This window comes from Leptidea sinapis, chromosome 1, assembly GCF_905404315.1.
Source record: "Leptidea sinapis chromosome 1, ilLepSina1.1, whole genome shotgun sequence".
Taxonomy (NCBI): Eukaryota; Metazoa; Arthropoda; class Insecta; order Lepidoptera; family Pieridae; genus Leptidea; species Leptidea sinapis.
The window spans coordinates 9,972,600-9,993,320 of NC_066265.1; the positions used below are offsets into that span (position 1 = coordinate 9,972,600).

A 20,721-nucleotide genomic window follows, 5' to 3' on the forward strand; every position below is an offset into this window, starting at 1 on the left:
AAAATCAATACAATAATTACAAAATAACAGATATATTTATACAAAGGCTCTCAGTGTCATCATTATTATATCTTCAGCCGAAAGACGTCTACTGCTGGACAAAAGTTTTTCCTAAATACCTCCACGATGATCAGTCCAGCATTTATCCAACATATTCCGGTGATCTAGACCAGATCATCGGTCTATTTTGTGGGTCTAGCAACAATGTGTCTTCCCGTACGTGGTCGCCATTCGAGCACTTTTAATGAATATAAGAGACGAGACGAGCCGGACGTTCAGCTGATGGAAATGTTTACGCCCTGCCCATTGCAATGCAAGTGATACTTTTAATGTTCTTAATTTTTTTGTAAGATGAAAGACAATCCAGCGTATAGGTCATCTGATGGTAAGTAATTACCGCCGCGAATACTCTCGTGGAAGTACGAACTATTTTCAAAATGTTTACGTGTTACAATTACGTCATAAGATTTATTTGAAGAATTTTCACGATATTTTCTTGACTTCTTATATTTCTTGATATCTTTGACGTACCTGTGAGGCAAAATATTTGTTTTCATCAGAGACTTACAATATACCAGCATATATACAATCTGAGCCGTTTTGCCTGGCCAATTTTGATTTGTAATTATTTGTGCGTTGGCTACTTTTAATATACCTAAACAATTTGTTATGTTTTTTTTAAGTGATAACCCTCACTTCTGGGATTAATTAATTACAGAAATAAAATTTGAAAACAAAATTTTAAGTACGATGCGGGACTCCAACCCGCGACCTCTCGCTTTCCGTGCGAGCGCACTTTCAAATGTATTGTTAATACATTTACGTAAGTTTTTGAGCACAAATTTATTATTCAATCTGCAAGCCCTTATGGCGTAATAATTTCCTAGATAATTGCAGAGTACAAAGAGAATATGTAGATAGTTCGGACTATGTATAGTCGAGTAGTTAGCGATCCAACCTACTAAGCTAGAGGTCCTTATATGTTGAATATGGATGTTTGTTTCCGAGTCATGGATATTGAAATGTATTTATGTATGTTTATATGAATTTATGTATGTTTAAGTAAGTATATTGTATTAAATATATCATTGTCTTGGTTTACCCATAACACAGGCTATATATGCTTAGCTTGGGGCAAGATAATTTGTGTAAAAAGTGTGTCAATATTATGTGTCATTCTAAGGAGTCTGCGAGAATAGGGAACCTTTTTTCGTATTCTCTCGTGTTTTCTATAATCAATACATGGAGCAAAAGGTGATTCCTGACTAACTGGCTATAGAACATTAGCTACTGGCAAAATAAATATTACCTTACCGTAGCTATCTAAGTATTATTTCTGAGATATAATTGAATTAGAATTAATTCCAGTTAAATTTAAATTCGTTCCAGATAAATCGGTTGATACAGCCCAGTTTCTGAACTACGAAGTATAATCCGGCAAAGTTGGAAAGCGAGCAGTTGCTTATAACGTGGTGGATTTCGGCTATCTCCGTTTCTTACAAGATTATAGCCGTCATCTGTCAATCTATCAATGACTGCACGTTTCATACAAACGAGTGAACCGCTTTTTTCTTAGAGAATTTCACTAACCTGGTCAAGCCACGCATTAGGAGCTCAACTTTGCAATTCTAGACGGAACATGACCGTAAACTCACTACACTCACTCTGATAAAGGACCTCCGAATTTTCCGAAACATGAGTCGTGAGTAAAGTCAATTTCAATATATTCAGTTAATAATATCTCAAGAAACTTTTAAAAATAGAATTAATGAATCCTATCTATCACGCTAATCAATCTATTGCAAACTTCCATTTACAGTGGTCTTCCAGTCGCAATTCTTTTGAATTTGAAATTATATGACATGCTGAGAAACAGCTGAGAGTCTGCCGTCCAGTAGACAATCCCTGGTCTACTTTAAAATGATGCAGCTCTGACAGATTTGTGGAGCCTCTTGATAACATTATAATTAAAATGAATTTATGAAAGAGAGTGAAAGCTGTGGTGAAAAGGCAAAAAAAAAAGGTTAAATGGCATTTATTTTCCCAAAAATAATTCATTTAGAATTATTTTTGATGTCCCATCAAACACTACCACCGACCGCTTCGGAACTAATGGCGCTCTAAGAGAGAAGAGGCGGCGCTAGAAACTCACCCAATTTCATGCGAAATTCAGACACCAGCAATACCAGGGGTTAAGAGATGCGTAGAACGATATTGAAATGAGAGGATCATCTGAAATAGTTTAGGGCAGTAACATATAAGAAACTAACTGCCTACTACATTTTAATCAGATTAAATACTCTTTTATACAGTTAGAATTACAGCCGTTTTAATCCTTTAAAAGGTGTTTTATTTAAATGTGTAACACTCGCGTTAAGAAAATACTATTTGGACATTAAGTTTTGAGAAAATATCGGAATATAAGATAATTTCTAAGTTTATTAACCGGACATGATGCCGTCAGCTTTAAGCTATTGAATAGTATATACGACTCACTCGTACTTATTGATTGGCCACATCAATATAGACCATGAAATCCATAATATATAACTAATATTCGAACATAATAACGGGAATACTAAGGAACGTATTGTTTAGTAACATTACCGCTTATGATGTATTACAGCCACGTCTTAGAGCAATCTATAACGATAATATTAAAGTGATTTGTATGAAATTGCCGCTTTTGCGTACTAGCTACTTTTTTTTAATAAAACCTCCTTGATACGAAATTTAACGGTTAAACTTTTTCAAATGACAGCTAGAACATTCTAGATTTTTTTTTATGGAATAGGAGGACAAACGAGCGTACGGGTTGTTAAGTGATCACCGCCGCCCACAATCTCTTGCAACACAACACCAGAGGAATCACAGGAGCGTTGCCGGCCTTTAAGGAAGGTGTACGCCTTTTTTTGAAGGTACCCATGTCGTATCGTCCCGGAAACACCGCACAAGGAAGCTCATTCCACAGCTTTGTAGTACGTGGAAGAAAGCTCCTTGAATACCGTAATGTGGAGGACCGCCACACATCCAGATGGTGAGGATGATATCCTAACTTTGGCGTGTCGTGCGAAGGTGGAATTCGGCGGCAGGAATCAGCTCTTCGGAACACTCCCCGTGATAAATGCGGTAGAAGACACACAATGAAGCGACGTCTCTACGCAACGCCAAGTGATCCAGCCGTTCACAGAGCACTGGGACCCGACAATTCGAGCTGCTCTGCGTTGCACGCGGTCAAATGGATCGAGCTGATACTGGGGTGCGCCAGACCAGAGATGTCAGCAATACTCCATGTGTGGCCGGACCTGCGCTTTGTACAGGGCTAGTATGTGGGCCGGCTTGAAGTATTGCCGTGCTCTATTAATGACGCCCAGTTTCTTTGAAGCCAATTTGGCTTTGCCTTCCAGATGACCACGAAATTTGCAATTGCTCGAGATTTCGAGACCCAGTATTCCGATACTAGGCGAGGCTTTGAGGGAAGTGGTGTCGAAGAGCGGTGATACGACAAATGGGGTTTTTTTAGTGGTAAACGCGCAAACTTGAGACTTCTGGGGGTTAAATTGGACAAGGTTCAATTTTCCCCATTCCGCGACCTTCTCAAGAGAGGACTCGATCGAAGACACAAGTTTCTCCCGGCACTGGTCGACGATTTCCCGAAAGAGACCTGCATGGCCCGTGTATATGGCATCACCAGTGCTGTCATCCGCATAGCAATTAATGTTGGAGGTGTCCAACATATCATTGATATGCAGAAGAATCTATCCAGGCTAACTGCCAGGCCTTCCCCCTTGCTTTCAATAGCCGCAGCCCATCTATGTGTTAGGTATACCAGAAGATCACCTGCCGACTGTCCATCGGCGTCAACTCAGGGGCACACGTTCTAAGCATGATTGGAGAAATGCCATCCGGCCCGCTTGACTTCCTGACGTCCAACAAAATCAGAGTTCGCCTAACAGTTTTCTGTCTGAACTGTACTTCAGGCATAGAGCTCTGTCACCACGGGATGGTCGGCGGTGTTTTTCCGTTGTCGTCAAGAGTCGAGTTGGAGGCGAAAAGAGTGCACAAGAGATCGGCTTTCTCTTTTGCCGTATGGGCCAGGGTGTCATTCCTCATGTGCAACGGCGGCATGGACGGCTGGCTGAAGTTACTATAGATAGATTAAAAATTATTGTTATTTTTAAAATATGATTTCCGGCGTGGAACAAACTGCTTCGTTTGGTGAAGATACAATTAATGATCGTACTGTGCAGTTTTGTTTTATTCGTAAATTTAGTACTTATATATTTGCAGTTATATAATTAAATTGTTATTTTTAGAGTTACTTCATTTAAATGGTTTATTGTTAATCTCTATTTGACTCCACGATACAGTCTCCGACTAGTGTGGCGCTTCAATGACAATCACAATGTAGTCATACACATGTCATACATACATAATATAAGCATGTAAAATATTTAAACTTAAATACTAATACCTATAAATCTAAGGTACAGTTGGGTCATAAATAAGTAAATATCTGGGATATATAAACCATTCCCAGCTTACATTAGCTGGTTATGTGTTTGTGTAGTAACTTTCAGCTACATTTATGACATAAACGCTGCCTTAATATTAAACTTCTCAATAATAGAAAAACAAAAGATTAAGAGAGTAAAGTTATAATCAGACAACTACTTTCCATTCTGTCAATAACCACCGTAGCGTACACCAGGCATCCATTTTACTCAACATCAATTATTTTTCTTTGTATAGGCACCTTAACAATCTAAGTTCTCTAAGCAGTACCTTATAATGTAGCTAGATATAAGGCGGTCGGTGAAGTAATGTAGGAGCTCCATTGCATCTAAACTATTCCTTTACGGTAACGTCAGACTGCTTGCCCGAAGCACGCGGAGCCGCTGGCCATTTGAGAGTTATTTGATGGGCTGTGGTGTCCTCCCGCTGCTGAGCCTGTGTTTGGCACAAGTTTGATATCCGTTTACACTCATTGCATTTGGTACTTTATATGAAATACAACTATAATAATCTAGTAAAAATCATTCATTATTTAATATCTGACATGAAACTGCGGAGACAACTCTCCCAATATTATATTTTGCGTACTTTTTTTTAAACAATATTAACATTGCATTTCATAAGTAGATTGTGTTTACGTGGACCTATCAAAGATATTTAATATGGTTGATCACTATATTTTATTAGAGAAACTCCGGAGATACGGTATTTGCAAGATTCTACTTAACTGGTTTGAGTCGTACATATCGAATCGTAAAATGAATGTGGTTATAGCAGGATATCATTACCATACATTTGTTGCGCCGTCAGGAGTACTACAGGAATCTTGGATCCTTGTTATTTGGAATATTTATAAAAGATATTATGTTGAATGTTTCAAGTACTGTCACTTCCAACTATATGCTAATGACCAACAGATATACAGTAGGATTAATGACATAAATGATTCAATTAATATACAAAGGGACTTGGATAGATATTATGATTGGTGCGATCACAATAATTTAAAATGAAATCCCTTGAAATGCAACAACATAACCTTTAGTAGTAAAAATTAAAAATATTGAGTTCGATTAAGGTATCGAAAACAATATTTTAGAATGAGTAAATCAAATAAAAGATTTTGGCGTGATCGTAGATTATAAATTAAGCTTTATACCTCATATTGACAATATAATTAAAAATTATTGGGATTCATCATCACTCACTAAAATTAAACTAAAATAACATTTACTAAAATTATTGGGATTCATCATCACTCACTAAAATAACATTTACTAAAATTATTGGGATTCATCATCACTCACTAAAATTAAACTAAAATAACATTTACTAAAATTATTGGGATTCATCATCACTCACTAAAATTAAACTAAAATAACATTTACTAAAATTATTGGGATTCATCATCACTCACTAAAATAACATTTACTAAAATTATTGGGATTCATCATCACTCACTAAAATTAAACTAAAATAACATTTACTAAAATTATTGGGATTCATCATCACTCACTAAAATTAAACTAAAATAACATTTACTAAAATTATTGGGATTCATCATCACTCACTAAAATTAAACTAAAATAACATTTACTAAAATTATTGGGATTCATCATCACTCACTAAAATTAAACTAAAATAACATTTACTAAAATTATTGGGATTCATCATCAGGAACACAGAGGCCTTTAGAAAGTCTTCTACCAGACTTGCACTTTTTAATTCGCTTGTTCGAAGCAGACTTGAATACTGTTCTATTGCATGGAATCCATATTAACAAATATATATTTTCTTGGCATTACTCTTGATTCCAAATTGCAGTGGGGCCCCCATATTGAAGGATTGGCGAATAGGCTTAATTCTGCAGCATATGCGGTTAAGAAAATCAGACGGTGAACTGATATTGATACGGCGAGATTAGTATACTTTAGTTATTTTCATAGTATTATGTCCTATGGTATATTGTTATGGGGCAGTGCGGCCGATATTAATACTATCTTTGTGCTGCAGAAGAGGGCTATTCGCGCGATTTATAACCTAGGTCCTAAAGAATCATTAAGAGAAAAATTTAAAGAAATAAACATTTTGACTGTTGCTTCTCAATACATTTTTGATAATGTTTTGTATGTTCATAAGCACATTGAGGAATTTTCTAGAAACTGTGACATTCATAATGTTAACACGAGGAACAAACATAAACTTGTTATGCCTACTACTCGGTTGGGTCGAGTTAGTAAGTCTTTTGTTGGGCGATGTATATGCTTCTACAATATGATCCTAGAAAATGTACAAAACAAATGTGTTACGAAATTTAAAAGAATTGTTAAAAAACGTTTGTGTGGGAAAGGTTATTATAGCATAAACGATTTTCTTAATGACACCATGGACTGGGATTAAAGCGAACACCCTCAGGCTCTTTAATTATTAATGTTTATTGTACGATATTACATTGTTATCCATATTTTATATAAAAAAAAAAGCCCGCTGAGTTTCTTGCGCCCATTCTTCTCAGGTCTGAGGCAGTCTCTTTTGAATGGGTGGTAGATTTTGGTAGATTTTGACGGTCAATAAGTGATTATAAATCCTATTTTGAATAAAAATATTTGAATTTGAATTTGAATTTGAATTTATGTATAAGAATAGGCTAGAGAGAGCAGAAGAAGAAGTTTTTACGGCACCTAGCATACAAGGATAAAATACTTAAAAAGGTTAACACCTACACCGGTCTTTTAAAATTTTACAATGGGTCGTAACTGTCTGATTGCAGGGACCTTATTGGTCTCTATTTCCTGAAAAATATTATAGATGGAGGGGTCGATTGCCCAATCTGTTGAGTAGGGTTCGATTGGCGGTACCAAAGCGTAATACTAGGTAACATATTATGAACAAATAACGTTCAGGCCTAGATTAGCTAGATCGAATCTAGGCAGATCTGCCCCTTGTATAGAACAGTTGTCACCTACAACAATTTGGTTAAAAGAGGTGGCATGACTCTGCCCCATATTTCAAAGAAGAAGTCGAAAAAATTATGAAAGTACTGCAAGATGGCTAGTCATTGTTCGTAGTTATTGTTTTTTCCTTTTGCTTTTCTCGTTTATTAAGTAAGAACATGGTTATTTTTATCGGCCTTTTGCTTGTGGCTTTATTTTTGTTATATTTTTCAAAATTGTCTTTAGCTTTAAGTAACACAAAGTAAAAACTTTAAGTTAAACAAAGAATGTATATTATACCTATTAAGCATGTCGAGTCAACTTATAAGTGGAGTGTACAACGTTATAAAAGAATTTTCAAATGTGTCCGTATATTAAGATAGTTGTATCCACGATGGCTTCCTAAAAAATAAAAGTCTTTAATTATTAAAAATGCGTGTAAGGAAAAGGTTGATACCGACTAGTTTCGGACCATTCGTAGATACTTCTTCAGGGTGAGTGTAGTGTCTTCGCGGTAACGTCCCGTCTCACACTACGGATTTGGGCTCTTAGTGTGCGGCTTTTTTTTTTTTTGAGAGGAGGAAATACTGTTACGTATTTACGCCCCGGAACGGGGCGTAATATGTCGGACTCGAGTGTCCGCGTAAGCGGACGCCCCATACCGACTAAAACCTCCTCTGTGCTGTTAGCAGCTCTGGTTTTCACAGCGAAGTAGGACGTGGGCCGTGGAGGCCGCAAAGACTACGCAACAACAGTCGCGGGGCGTCTCCTAAGGAGACTCGAACCTCAGACCGGCTGTGTGCTTGTGGGAAGGAGAGAGAATGAAAATGAAGATGAAAAGGTGATAAGAACACACTCGCCGGCGAGTGTGGTGATGTTTTGTGTAATGTATGTAAGTGTGTATGTATGTGTTTATGATTGTGTGTATGTGTGTTTGTATGTATGTACGTAGTGTAAATGTTTGTGTGCTTGTATGTTTGTGTTTGTGTCTGTTTGTGGAGTGTGTTTGTGATTGTGTAAGTGGTGTATGTCAGTCCGTCAGTCAGTCCGTGTGTGAGTGAGTGTAGTGAAGCGATTACAGGACGAGGACTAACGTCTCGTCGGGTATCAAAACAATGTGTGGTGTGACGAGTGCCAGTGGTTTGCGGTGGTTGACCGCGCCTACGCCTGCGAAGGCGGTGTGTGCGTGTCTGTGTCGGTGTTTGTGTGGGTGTCGCGTTCGCGATGGTTATGTCGTCATCCGGGTCTACCGTTATGTGTCTGGGACGTCTTATTGGGTTGAGACTATGGTGAAGGGGGGTGTACCCGCATGCCTTCCTAACCAAGATGTTGGGATGGTTAGGCGCCTTGTCAAAGAAGCGTCGCGAGATCTCTTTAAAGTGTTAAGCTATCGTCGGAAGCTCTAGGTCGCGGTAAAGGTCAACGTTTCGGATGAACCACGGGGCTCCGGTTGCCATGCGCGTGAATTTATTTTGAACTACTGGCAAACGACGTAAGTAGCTCGGTCGGGTGTGCGCGAAAACGACGCTTGCGTATGACAGTATGGGCCGTACGATGGTTTTGTACAACGTCACTTTGTGTTTGAGCGGAAGTTTGCTTCGCCCACACACAAGTGGATAAAGGCGACTGAGGACAAATCGGGCTCTATTGCATACCGTATCAATATGTTTCTTGAAGTTCATATTGCTGTTGAACGTGACTCCTAAGTATTTGTAATCCTTCACCCACGGTATGGGTGTTTCATACAGTTTAATAACGTCGGTCGGTTGTTTTTTAGCGCGGATGCTATTCGCGTTACCGAAGAGTACCGCTGCACTCTTGGCGGGGTTCACTTCAATCCGCCATTTTCTGAACCAGTTGGCTAGTTCATCGACGGCGGCTTGAAGCACTTTAATGTTCTTGCTCAAGGTTGAGCGGTTGGAGCCAAAGTAGAGAGCCGTGTCGTCAGCGTACTGAGCGAGCTGGACACTCGGAAACTTGGGAATGTCGCTCGTGAAGAGCGAGAAAAGAGTGGGAGAGAGGACCGAACCCTGTGGCACGCCAGACCTGATGGGTCTGGGTGAGGATAGGGTGCCCTCTACTCGATATCGGAAGGAGCGATCAGTAAGGTAGGCTCGAATGATGCGCACGAGCCTGTCTGGCACTCCCAGTTGATACAGCTTGAATACTAAGCCGTTGTACCTTGTCGAAGGCCTTTGCGACATCGAAAAACACGGCTGCCGTGGTGGCGTGAAATTGTGTGCGGCTTGACGGGACGGGGGGTGTGTCATCATTGAGGCGAATACAGAATTGAAATGCTTTAAATCGTAGATAACTGAATTTTAAAGTTTTGTTGTCATAGCAGGTATTCAGATGTTCCTCTTAAGTTAAATAATTAATTAAAAATAACTTTAACGCAACAATTTGTTAGAATTACAGAAAAATTTAATGAATCCATAACTATCGAAATTTTTTCAGTTATTTTGAGCGTTTATTAGCGGAATTCACAGTTAAGATAACTCAATAAATTTGGACACAGAAAAATTTTCAAGTGTAGGAATAATTCAAACAGTCGGTAAATATTACGTTGTTAAATACTGATAAGGAATTATTATCAGAACCATTGATTGCGGATAAGTGATATCTACACTTATAATAAAATGTAACGTAATGATGACTTATCATATTTATAATAATTATAATAAAAGAAATTCTTACCACTTAGTGAGTTTCAGAATTTATGTTTGTTCGTAGACAAAATAGATTTTAGTAATCACTTATTAAACGTCAGAATATACAACACATCAAGAAAATACGCCTTAGACCTAAGGAGAACAATTTACGCAAAAAAGAATTTTGTAACAATTAAATTTATTCATTGAAAGGTTGGGGGCGGACGCACCATGCCCAAGATGTTGATTTTGAAAATAACCTTTAGCATTTTAACAATACATTTGAATTCCGCAACATATTTGTTTTTTGGATTTTCTGAGATCACATACCTACGGCCGTTCTTAATATACTATCTACAAATAGAGATAAATTACTACATTCTACTGTCAGTAATTAGCTGTGAAAATCTGAGACTGTCCCAATATACCCGATAAGTCATTCTTATCGCCTTATATTTGGACGCGTGAATTGCAATATCCATACAAACTTCTATCGCTGGTAAGCTATACATCGTCCCATTGACAGACAGCGTGGTATAAGGTGAGTTACCGTCGATAAGTTTATCGGGACAGAAATGTCAACGATAGTTACGATTTTTATCTCAAGTAAGAAAAAGACTGAATATTGGAATCGGCCTTAAAATAAACTAGGCTGGTTATGTCTATGTCAGTTGATTGTCAATACTTTGTTGCTGAAAAGCCGAGTCTATTAGATGTGATATAATCTTTCAATATGAAGGCCGTTCTTATTTAGAAGGAACAGTAATTAATACCAAGAATTATAGCAGATTCCACAGAGTTTTCTTCCGCTCTGTTTAATAAAACATTGGCAGTTAAATTTTTTGCAATATGTTAAGTAAAATTTTATATTATATTTAATTTTCTAGCTATTTAACGTTTGGTACAAAGGTAATGGTATTTTATCAGATGGTGGAATGTATTCTTAAATACATTTGAAATGAAAATGAATAATTTTTTGAGCAATAAGTGAAGTAAATTGTATATACATTTATTCAAACAAAACAAATCTTAAAACTATATTTACAATACTATCACTACATAAAATTAAAACTATTATTACGTGGAAGTATACCAAGAATACTGGCAGCATTTCCGCGATGGATAGCTAGGCTGATCCGTTGACCGAGATAGCTGCCAGCGCTTGGGTTTCCGGAAGCCTTATTGAGGCGCGAAGATAGTATTTTGAACATTCTCCACGCCTTTGGGCCCCACGGGCCAAGTGTCTCGACACACACAATTGTATATTATATTGTATATAGGATACACTGAAAGGGACAGTGTAACTGAAAAAACTCCTACGTAAGCGAATAGCACTCAGTGTCTTCGTCCGCTACTTTCCCTAAAACTTGTTTTTTAGTTTGATAGTTCAGCTACATTACGCGCTTGATTATCAAAAATTATTACATTTCGTATTACATTCACTGCAACAACGCCTATTTTACATCATTTCCTAAAATATACTATCTCGATCATCCCGCAACAGACAGCATCAATATTTCGTCATTTCTATGGCCGCACTCGAGACTCGAGTCGCGTTCGGCTTGGATCGGCTTGGCGGCGATGTCATATTTATTTTGTTAGATAAATAATGCAATCAAATATATGTTATAATTGATGATTTCTTAACTGTGGTATGTAATTATATGATTTTTTTTTACTTTCGTTAATAGTGCATCTTCCTATAACACAAGACGGCATTTTAATGTTGTCTTCGATCGAGAGAGCGACTTTGACCAAAGGGGTCATTTGCCTCCATTTAGGTGATTCATTTTCGGCGCGGTATTGGTATAGTATCTTCCTCCTTTAATACTAATCATTGTGTAACCCGAGCCATTGCGTCATGCGGTGACCTTGAAGTCGCTAGGCACACGCGTGACCGTCAGTTTTGAACGGATAATGATATAGGTTATATCACTCATTCGTTGATAAACGTAATTTGTTTTTATGTATTACTTCATAGTAACAGTACATTGTGTTTTATAACTTGTACCAAACATATTTGTGATGTCTTCAACTTTAAAGAACGTAAGTGATGTAAGTTTATTTTTTAACTAAACGTGTTATTCGCATTCCTGATGATACACATGATTCGAGTGATTATTTTGCATTCTTTTACTAAGATTCTAATCAAAATAATCTGAAAGACGATGAATCTATAAATATTGATTTAAAAGAGTAGCAATGAGATTTTTGCGATTGCGTTAGCATCATAAATCCAACAATTGAGATATGATTTGATTTAAAGTTTAGCAATCATTTGTAATATAAATGTGAGATTAATTATTATAACAAATTTACTTACAGTTTTTTATATTTAAATTCTTTGACATAAATGAATGAAGTGATCTTATATTAGTTTACAATAATTTATAATACCATTGTTGTACAATATGAAAGTAATTAAATTTTTTGTTAATTTCCTTGCCCAATTTTATATTAATTCAAAAAGGTGTCATAGTTGTCTAAGATTAAAGAACTGAAAAATCAAAACTACATGCTCTAAATGTACAAGCCATGTATGACCACATGAATATAGTGTGCGAAAAATTTTGTTTGAAAAATCACTAATAGTAGTCTGATTTGCATATATTTTGTGTTTTATTTACCTAAACAAATAAGTAGGGTGTATAGCACCCCACGCGCCTACTTATGTATTTTTTTTAGCGCGCCTACTTAAGGGTTAAATGTGTCCGTAGATTAAGACAATTGTATGCACGTTAGCTTATTAATAAATATAATAAAAGTCTTTAATTATTAAAAATGCTTGCAAGGAAACGGTGTTGATACCGTCTAGTTTCCTACCATTCGGAGATCTTTCTTCACAGTAAATGTAGTGTCTTCGCGGTAACGTGCTGTCTCACACTACGGATTTGCGCTCTTAGGGAGCGGCTTGACGGGACGGGGGGTGTGATGAGCTCCGGTGGTTTGTCACACACGTCATCATGTATTTTTTTTAGCGCGCCTACTTAAGGGTTAAATGTGTCGGTAGATTAAGATAATTGTATGCACGTTAGCTTCCTAATAAATAAAATATAATTATAATAAAAGTCTTTAATTATTAAAAATGCGTAATGCTAAATGAATGAAGTGATCTTTCATTAGTTTGCAATAATTTATAATACCATTGTAGTAGTATTGTAGATCAAAATATTTTATCCGAGACTTTAATTGAGTTCATTTTAAATATAATTTTGATATGTTTGCTGTTTTTTTATATAAATCAGCATGAAGTTTAAGAGGTCATTTTTAAAAAGACTAAGGTTTTTTTTTTTGTAATAATTGTGGCTTTGATTTGGTTAGTTCGAAATTCAAAATTTTAAGCATTTATTAAACTTAATTATTTTTTTATTTTGTTTAACTAGTTTGGGGTAAGACGTTCAGCTGATGGTAATTAATACGTCCTGCCCATTACAATGCAGTGCCATTCAGGATTCTTGAAAAATCCAAAAATTCTGAGCGTCACTACTAGTGCGCACGTCACCTTGAGATATAAGCTGTTAAGTCTAATTTGCCCAGTAATTTCACTAGATACGGCGCCCTTCAGACCGAAACACAGTAATGCTTATACATTACTGCTTCACGGCAGAAATAGGCGCCGTTGTGGTACCCATAAACTAGCTGGCATCCTGTGCAAAGTGCCTCCCACTGGTAAAGTGTTCATATTATATTATTATAAGAGTAATTATTGAGTTTGTCAATTCTGATTATGTCTTCTGATCTTCTTCAATGAACGTAACGAAAGCGGGAGCCCTATATGTTTGGTTTTCTTTATATAAATCATTAAATATACTTAAAATAATATTAATAATAAGCATATTTATTCAAGAGTTATAGATTACATATTTTAATGTGTTAGTAACTTAAAAATATACCATAAACTAATGTTATTACTTAAACTATAATCTTGATCCCATCCGGGTATATGCCTCCTCCATCTTCTTCCACAACTCTCTATTTTTTTGCTTTCAATAGCCAGTTTTTACCTGCCACTGTAAGAAGGTCATCACTCCACCTCATTTTGGGTCTGCCTCGGTATCTGTTACCTGAGGGACCACTCCATGTTGTCGCTTTAAGAGTCCATCTTTGGTCTGGGACCCTAGCCACATGTCCTACCCGTTGCCATTTCATTTTTAATGCATATTCAAGGACATCTGTCAGGTTTGTTTTTTTCCTGATGGTTTTGTTGCGGATTTTATGTATCTTTCTGAGACTCAAGATACTTTAAATACTTAGCATTTAATAGTAGACCAGTTGTAGACCAGGGTCGAAAATATTTTAAAACAAAAAAATAATAGTAGGATGAAACCCATTGGAAAAGGACGATAATATAACAAAAATGAAAGAAATAATAAATTACGGGCGATCTGAGGTCAGGAAGTGGAAAAAGGGGGGGTGCTTTAGGGTAGAAAACGGTTTATCTCGATTTCCGGCAAAACTACAAGTCCTATGGCAAAAAGTTAAATGGCAAAGTTGTAGTTAATAAATAGATCTATAAGTTTTGTTTTCACACTTTTATATATAACCTCAAAGTTTATGTAAAAATTCAAAAAGTTTTTTATTTAATTTTTTTACAAAAAAAAATAATAATAATATAATACTGATACGGATAATTTAACACTGAATCATAATCCTTTTTACATTTATAAATAGATTTGATTAATTATATTATATTATTATACCATATTTTTGGTGCTATGAAATAACAGGTATTATTTTTCACTTTTTATTGCTTTCAAAGGCTTCAGCATTGGTCTTATTGCCCGTTGTATTCGCAACTAAAGGTTTTATCTCAACACTGCCATTAAGTTGGCATAGCAACATCCCACTCTCCACGTACGCAAGCCAAGGAAGGGAAGATATTAGAAGGATATTTGAAGGTCTTTATCCTGTTTTATTGTTTCAGGTGACATATAAGGCACGTGGAGTGATCCCAGCCGTCTTTACTCCTATGAACAATGACAATACAGTCAACGTAAAAGTTATACCCAAATATGCAGAATATCTTACGAAAAATGGCGTTACAGGCGTGTTGGGTAAGTATACTTTTTGCTATCAATAACGAAGGAAGTGGCGTAGTTATTATTTTTAACATCAAATTGAACACAATACTCTGTTCTTTTGTTTTATTTATAATGAAAGTCAAGATGAAATGATTAACTTTCACCTTACTTCTACGCTTTCTGATTCTACTATGCTAATTTCCCGAATGCTTGGAAGAGAGATATTCGATGGCTTAATGTACTTTTTTTGGAGTTGTTTAACCATTTAGCCACTTAATACTTTGAATGAAATAAAATTAAAACATTGTTGAAATGCATTGTCTTTATTTCATAATGCTGAATTTTAAAATAAAATCCGGATATTCCAAACAATAACGTTAATAATATTATGTTTTAATTTATTACACGCAAAAAATCACGTGAATTCATTTAAAGTTTGTATTAAGTACAAAACCTATAGTTTCATAATAATAAGATTTTTTATGACTTAGTGGGTGGAACAGCAAGTCAACATATGTGCTTATCAGTCATTGATAGGAAGAGAGTAATAGAAGAATGGGTGAAGGCGTCCAAGGGGAAACTACACATCATGGCACAAGTTGGAGGAGCACCCATGGCTGATGTATTAGACCTGGTGAGTAATTCCAGAATTTATGTAACTGTTTTCCTGTTTGACCATTGAAGAGTTGCATTCGTATGGAAATATTGGATTTTGTGCAGTTGCCAGTGACGGACTAGTAAAAAAAATAAGGACTCCGTGTCACCTTACATAACAGTGTAGCACCAAAACAAGCCAATTAACGTGTAAATACATAGCCCCTCGCACACACTTACACTACAACAGGCCGATAGGCGGCCATTATGAGAATTGTCATCGACTGTGACAGATCAGTTTGAGTCTCAATAAAATATTTTGAAAATGGCGTCGTGCGTTGTCTAAAAGTGTAAAAACGATACTATATAAGTATTTGTGGCCATATATGATTATTTAAGGGAGAAAAAATTGTATGGCTAGTATCCCCCGTAAACGCACACACACTAGCATAACGGTGCTTCACTTGCTAATATCACGGCGCGGAGTCCTTCTTTTTTTACTCGTCCGTGTTGCCAGTATGCAATAATTTTGTTGGCTAAATGGTGTTCAAAGTTACGGTCACATTAGTATAAAGTAAATACCTTGCATCTGCTGATACCACCATACCTAAGAACAATAGCTTTTTTATTACGGAAACTAGTAAATGCGTGTATGCGTGGCATCTTGACACTCAATGGCATCTTACAAATTTTGTAGAATACGCTTTGTGTAGGTACATATTTTAAATTAATAAAATATAAAATACTTTCTGACACTGACAGCGGGTCAACTAGTAAAAGATGAATTTGAATAGGAGATTTATAATAAAAGACCTGGATAAATAGATCAATTATTATTTTGATTTCATTTAAATATAGCTTCTGCTTCATTCTGCATTACGCTAACAGTACTTAGCAGAATAGGCACTGAAGATATTTATTCAAACATTTAAAAATGTTTTCAAAGGTACCTACATAATTAAACAATACATATTGCTATATCTTTTACGATGGTAAGGAACCATTCATAGTTTTCGCACGTGACAGATTTGTTTTTATTTATCTTAAAGAGTAAATATATTCACAGACACAACACTATTCCGGAATTGGTGTGGACTCCATACTTACGCTACCAGAGTTATACTTCAGACCCAACGATGTCACTGATTTGGTAGACTACGTGGTTGAAGTCGCGAAGCTCGCACCTAATCTGCCAATACTGTACTACCATGCACCACATATGACTAATGTTTCCGGTCAGTACTTGATTATAACTTATCATGCTTCTTTTGTTTTTTTTTTTATATTGCAGAGGGAGATAAATAACGAGTTTGTTCGAGACATTATAAGGTCAGGAACACTCTTGTGATCTTTCTGATGCTACAAGAGGGATAGCCCCTAATGATATTAGACCATGACTAAGGCTATTAAATAATAAGTTTAATTGTACAAAATAACTTTGTAAGTAATAACTTTTTTATAAAAAAAATCCCGCTGAGTTTATTGCGCCCATTCTTCTCAGGTCTGAGGCATTCTTTTTGGAATGGGTGGTAGTTTTTGACCTTCAATAAGAGATGTCACATCCTATTTTGAATAAAAATATTTGAATATAATTGTATCGAAACATCGGCTTCAAATAAATAAAATATATATCGTAAGAACCCGTGGTAATAATAGTACATTAAATTACAATGGCAGAATTTGTGAACTCACTCGTTTAGTAGGGAAGAGGAGCACAAACCTCCGGGTCACCTGATATAAAGAGATCACCGTCACCCACATTCTCCTAAAACACCAGGGGAATCACAAGAGCGGTACCATACGTAGAATAAAGTTCTTAGGAAAGTTTCTAATAAATATAAAAATTAACTTTCGATTCAATCTTAGATAATTTATAAGTCTGCATAGACTGTGACAGCAGACAGGAAACGTCGCAAAAATTGAGGTCAACAGTTAACCTTTATTTTGAGCAATGCACGCACACTAACACAAAGCGACATACAAATAATAAGCCCTGTCTGTTTTAATCGGTTGTCTAGCAGCAAGAGGCTCTATCTAGACCTATAAATTATCTAAGGCTTCAATAAAATATATTTTCATCCCCAGTACATATGCCGACATTCGCCAAAGCAGCTAGTGATCGTATACCTAACTTTAAAGGTATAAAATTTGCTTCGACTGATCTCAAAGAGGCTGAGCAGCTTTTAAGGGTCTTGAAAGATGACCAGGATATATTAATTGCTTACGCAGAAGTAAGTACCAGTAGAACCAATTGATTGGGTTGGATAACGGGTGCAGTGGATAATCCAGTTATCGGGAACTCTGTTTAATTTTGTCTAAGAGAAAAAATTACGGGTCGAGCGTAACGTACGCTTCATGGTAGGTGATATATCCTGCCAATTACAAAGCAGTGCGGCTCAGGATTGTTTTTTTTATGACAATAATTGACGTGACGAGCAGGACGTTCAGCTGATGTTAATTGATGCGCCCTGTCCATTACAAATCAGGATTCTTGAATAATCCAAAAATTCTGAGTGGCACAACTACTGCGTCCGTCACCTTGAGGCAAGATGTCACCCTTCAGACCGGAACACAGTAATGCTTACACATTACTGCTTCACGGCAGAAATAGACGCCGTTTTGGTACCCATTATCAAGCCGGCATCCTGTGTAAAGGAGCCTTGGACTGGTATTGTTGATTGAACCTAAAAATTTGGATTGTCTCTCTTGCCTTGACGCATCTCACTAACTCTCCACACGACCACACATGAAATATTCTAACCAATAACGCTCTATTTTATTCACAGTCTGAAAGCGGAACGGCAAAAGTGTGCTTAAAGACAATTTAAGCACACTTTTCTCCTTATTCGTGTGACTGTCACTGTCCGAATAAAATTAGATCAGAATTAAATAAATATTTTACATTGCTGTTTATTCACCAAGAATATTTAAAACTACTGGAGTTAATGCGGCAATGTATAGATATAGTAGTTTAAGCGTATTTAGGTGTAATTTGTGGCGTTCCATAATTCGGCTTCAGATTTTTTTTTTTTAATTTTTATCTCTTCGATATTCGAGTCAAGATAAAGATTACAAATCAAAAAATTACAGTGTACTTGCGAGTAACAGGTAACTTTTCATCAAATTTCGTGGAAAAAAAAATATTTCGTAAAAGATAAAAATAAAAAACCCAAAACTTGGTAATTTGAATTTTTCAAATAAATATTGAGGTTATGTGAAAAAAGTGTGAAAACAAAACTAGCAGATCTTTTTATTACCTACATATTTGCTATTCAACGTTTTTCCATAGGACTTGTAGTTTCGCCGGAAATCAAGATAAACCATTTTTTACTCTTAAACACCCCACTTTTTCCACTTCCCGACTTCAGATCGCTCGTAATTGTTATATTCTCTTCCTTTTCCAATAGGTTTCATCCTTTTTTTTTTTTTGACAATTTATTATTTTATAATTTTCTAATAATTTCATTTCATTTCATTACAACTGTTCATAGGTATTAGCTCCAGCTGCATTGATGGGAATCAAATCCACTACCGCAAACGTGTACAACTTCCTTCCACACCTGGCGAGAGATATACTTGAAGCGGTGAACAAACAAGAAATGGAAAATGCGAGAAGTCTTCAGAGTAAACTAACTTCCGCTATTGAAGCACATATACCAGAGGGTAAGAATGAAACTCTGAGAGGCTGATAACTCTATTGTTTTCCGCTGATTTTTCTGGACTTTTTGGGCTACGTGTTGTTTTTTGCACACTCGTATGTCTTCACTTTCATTAAAAAAAATTACGTGTTGTTAATAAAAAGTTGTTATGTTTTAAAGTGATAACCATCACGTCTAGGATTAATATATATAAATATTTTATTTTGAGAACAAAATTTTATGAACGATGCGGGTCCCGAACCCACGACCTCTCGCGTTTCGTGCGAGTTCTTTGCCAACTGAGCTAAAAGTTCGAGTGACTAAGTGATTGGACAGCCTGGGACTAGATTATGATTTTTTTATAGCAATAGCAATGACAGTACAATATTGTATATTATTAATAAAAAGGGGAAAAAAAATAATGTTTGTGAAAGTTTCTTGCGCCGCTTCTTCTCTCTCAGAGCGCCATTTGTTTCCGAAGCGGTAGTAGTATCTAGTATATTAGAAATGACATCAAAAAGAATTGTAAATTAATAAATTTTGAGAAAATAAATGCCTTTTATGCCCTTTTTTTACGACGTATCGTCAGAAAATCTTGTATGCTTGTTCAACTCTTCAGTTGTAGCTTCATCTACAGGATCTACTTTACAGTTGATAACCTGCTCAACCCTAATATTTAGAACATTTGGCATATTAGGAACGGAAGCGATAGATCGTGGGTTCGAGTCCCGCATCGTTCATAAAATAATGTTTTCAAAAAATGTTATGTGTATTAAAGAGTTTGTGAAATACCTATAGTAATTACAATACATCTCTACTTTAGGTGCGTGGGTGGCTGTGATGAGGGCTGGGACGGAGATAGTATCCGGCATCGAGTTGGGTCCGCCATTACGACCTGTCAAACCAATAACCGACGAGAGCAAGCAGCGGATCAAACAGAGACTCACTGACATGGGCATTATTTAATTTATTCATACAAGGATTTCACATAAAACTACTTAAACTCTCTGTTTTTTTATTTACTCACTACCATCTTTCAGGAAAAATGGCGCTTTGAGGCTAAAAAAAACTTACAAATTTAAATTGTACCCATTTTCACGGACGATGCGGGTCTCGACGCCGCGCCTCTCGGGTTCCGTCCAAGCGCTGTTACCAACTGAGCATATTTTTTTTATATTTAAGAGTTAAGTTTGTATATTTAATCCCAGAATTGATTGATATGTGTATACTATTTTAAAAATAATCAACTGATTAAAAAATCTTCATAATACCTATATGTGTTCTTGTACATGAATTTCATTGAAAATATAATAATTAAATATACAAATTCAATTTTTTTTGCATAATTCCAATAGTAAAGATAAACTTA

The 20,721-nt window shown here is 36.1% G+C and overlaps 1 protein-coding gene across 3 annotated transcripts; it reads left to right on the plus strand.

Moving 5' to 3' along the window:
- The first annotated feature begins 11,650 nt into the window (after nucleotides 1-11,650).
- On the plus strand, nucleotides 11,651-20,360 carry LOC126967029 (N-acetylneuraminate lyase-like). 3 transcript variants are annotated; one of them, XM_050811528.1, is made up of 7 exons: nucleotides 11,651-11,751; nucleotides 15,024-15,153; nucleotides 15,612-15,754; nucleotides 16,781-16,949; nucleotides 17,800-17,945; nucleotides 19,206-19,377; nucleotides 20,176-20,360. In XM_050811528.1, the coding sequence occupies exons 2-7, from the start codon at nucleotides 15,069-15,071 to the stop codon at nucleotides 20,316-20,318; spliced, it is 858 nt and encodes a 285-aa protein (XP_050667485.1). In that variant the 5' UTR covers nucleotides 11,651-11,751; nucleotides 15,024-15,068; the 3' UTR covers nucleotides 20,319-20,360. The 3 variants fall into 3 exon arrangements, with proteins under 3 accessions (XP_050667485.1, XP_050667429.1, XP_050667338.1); XM_050811472.1 differs by lacking the exon at nucleotides 11,651-11,751 and adding an exon at nucleotides 11,989-12,145; XM_050811381.1 differs by lacking the exon at nucleotides 11,651-11,751 and adding an exon at nucleotides 11,990-12,154.
- The last annotated feature ends 361 nt before the right edge of the window (nucleotides 20,361-20,721 follow it).

What these genes read in the sequence shown, in the direction of transcription:
- LOC126967029 (XM_050811381.1), top strand. Translation starts at nt 12,125, where the DNA reads ATGTCTTCAACTTTAAAGAACGTAAGTGAT. An exon ending in CTTTAAAGAACGTAAGTGAT is followed by an intron (nt 12,155 to 15,023) that starts GTAAGTTTATTT and finishes TTATTGTTTCAG; the next exon opens with GTGACATATAAGGCACGTGG. An exon ending in TGAAGCACATATACCAGAGG is followed by an intron (nt 19,378 to 20,175) that starts GTAAGAATGAAA and finishes TCTCTACTTTAG; the next exon opens with GTGCGTGGGTGGCTGTGATG.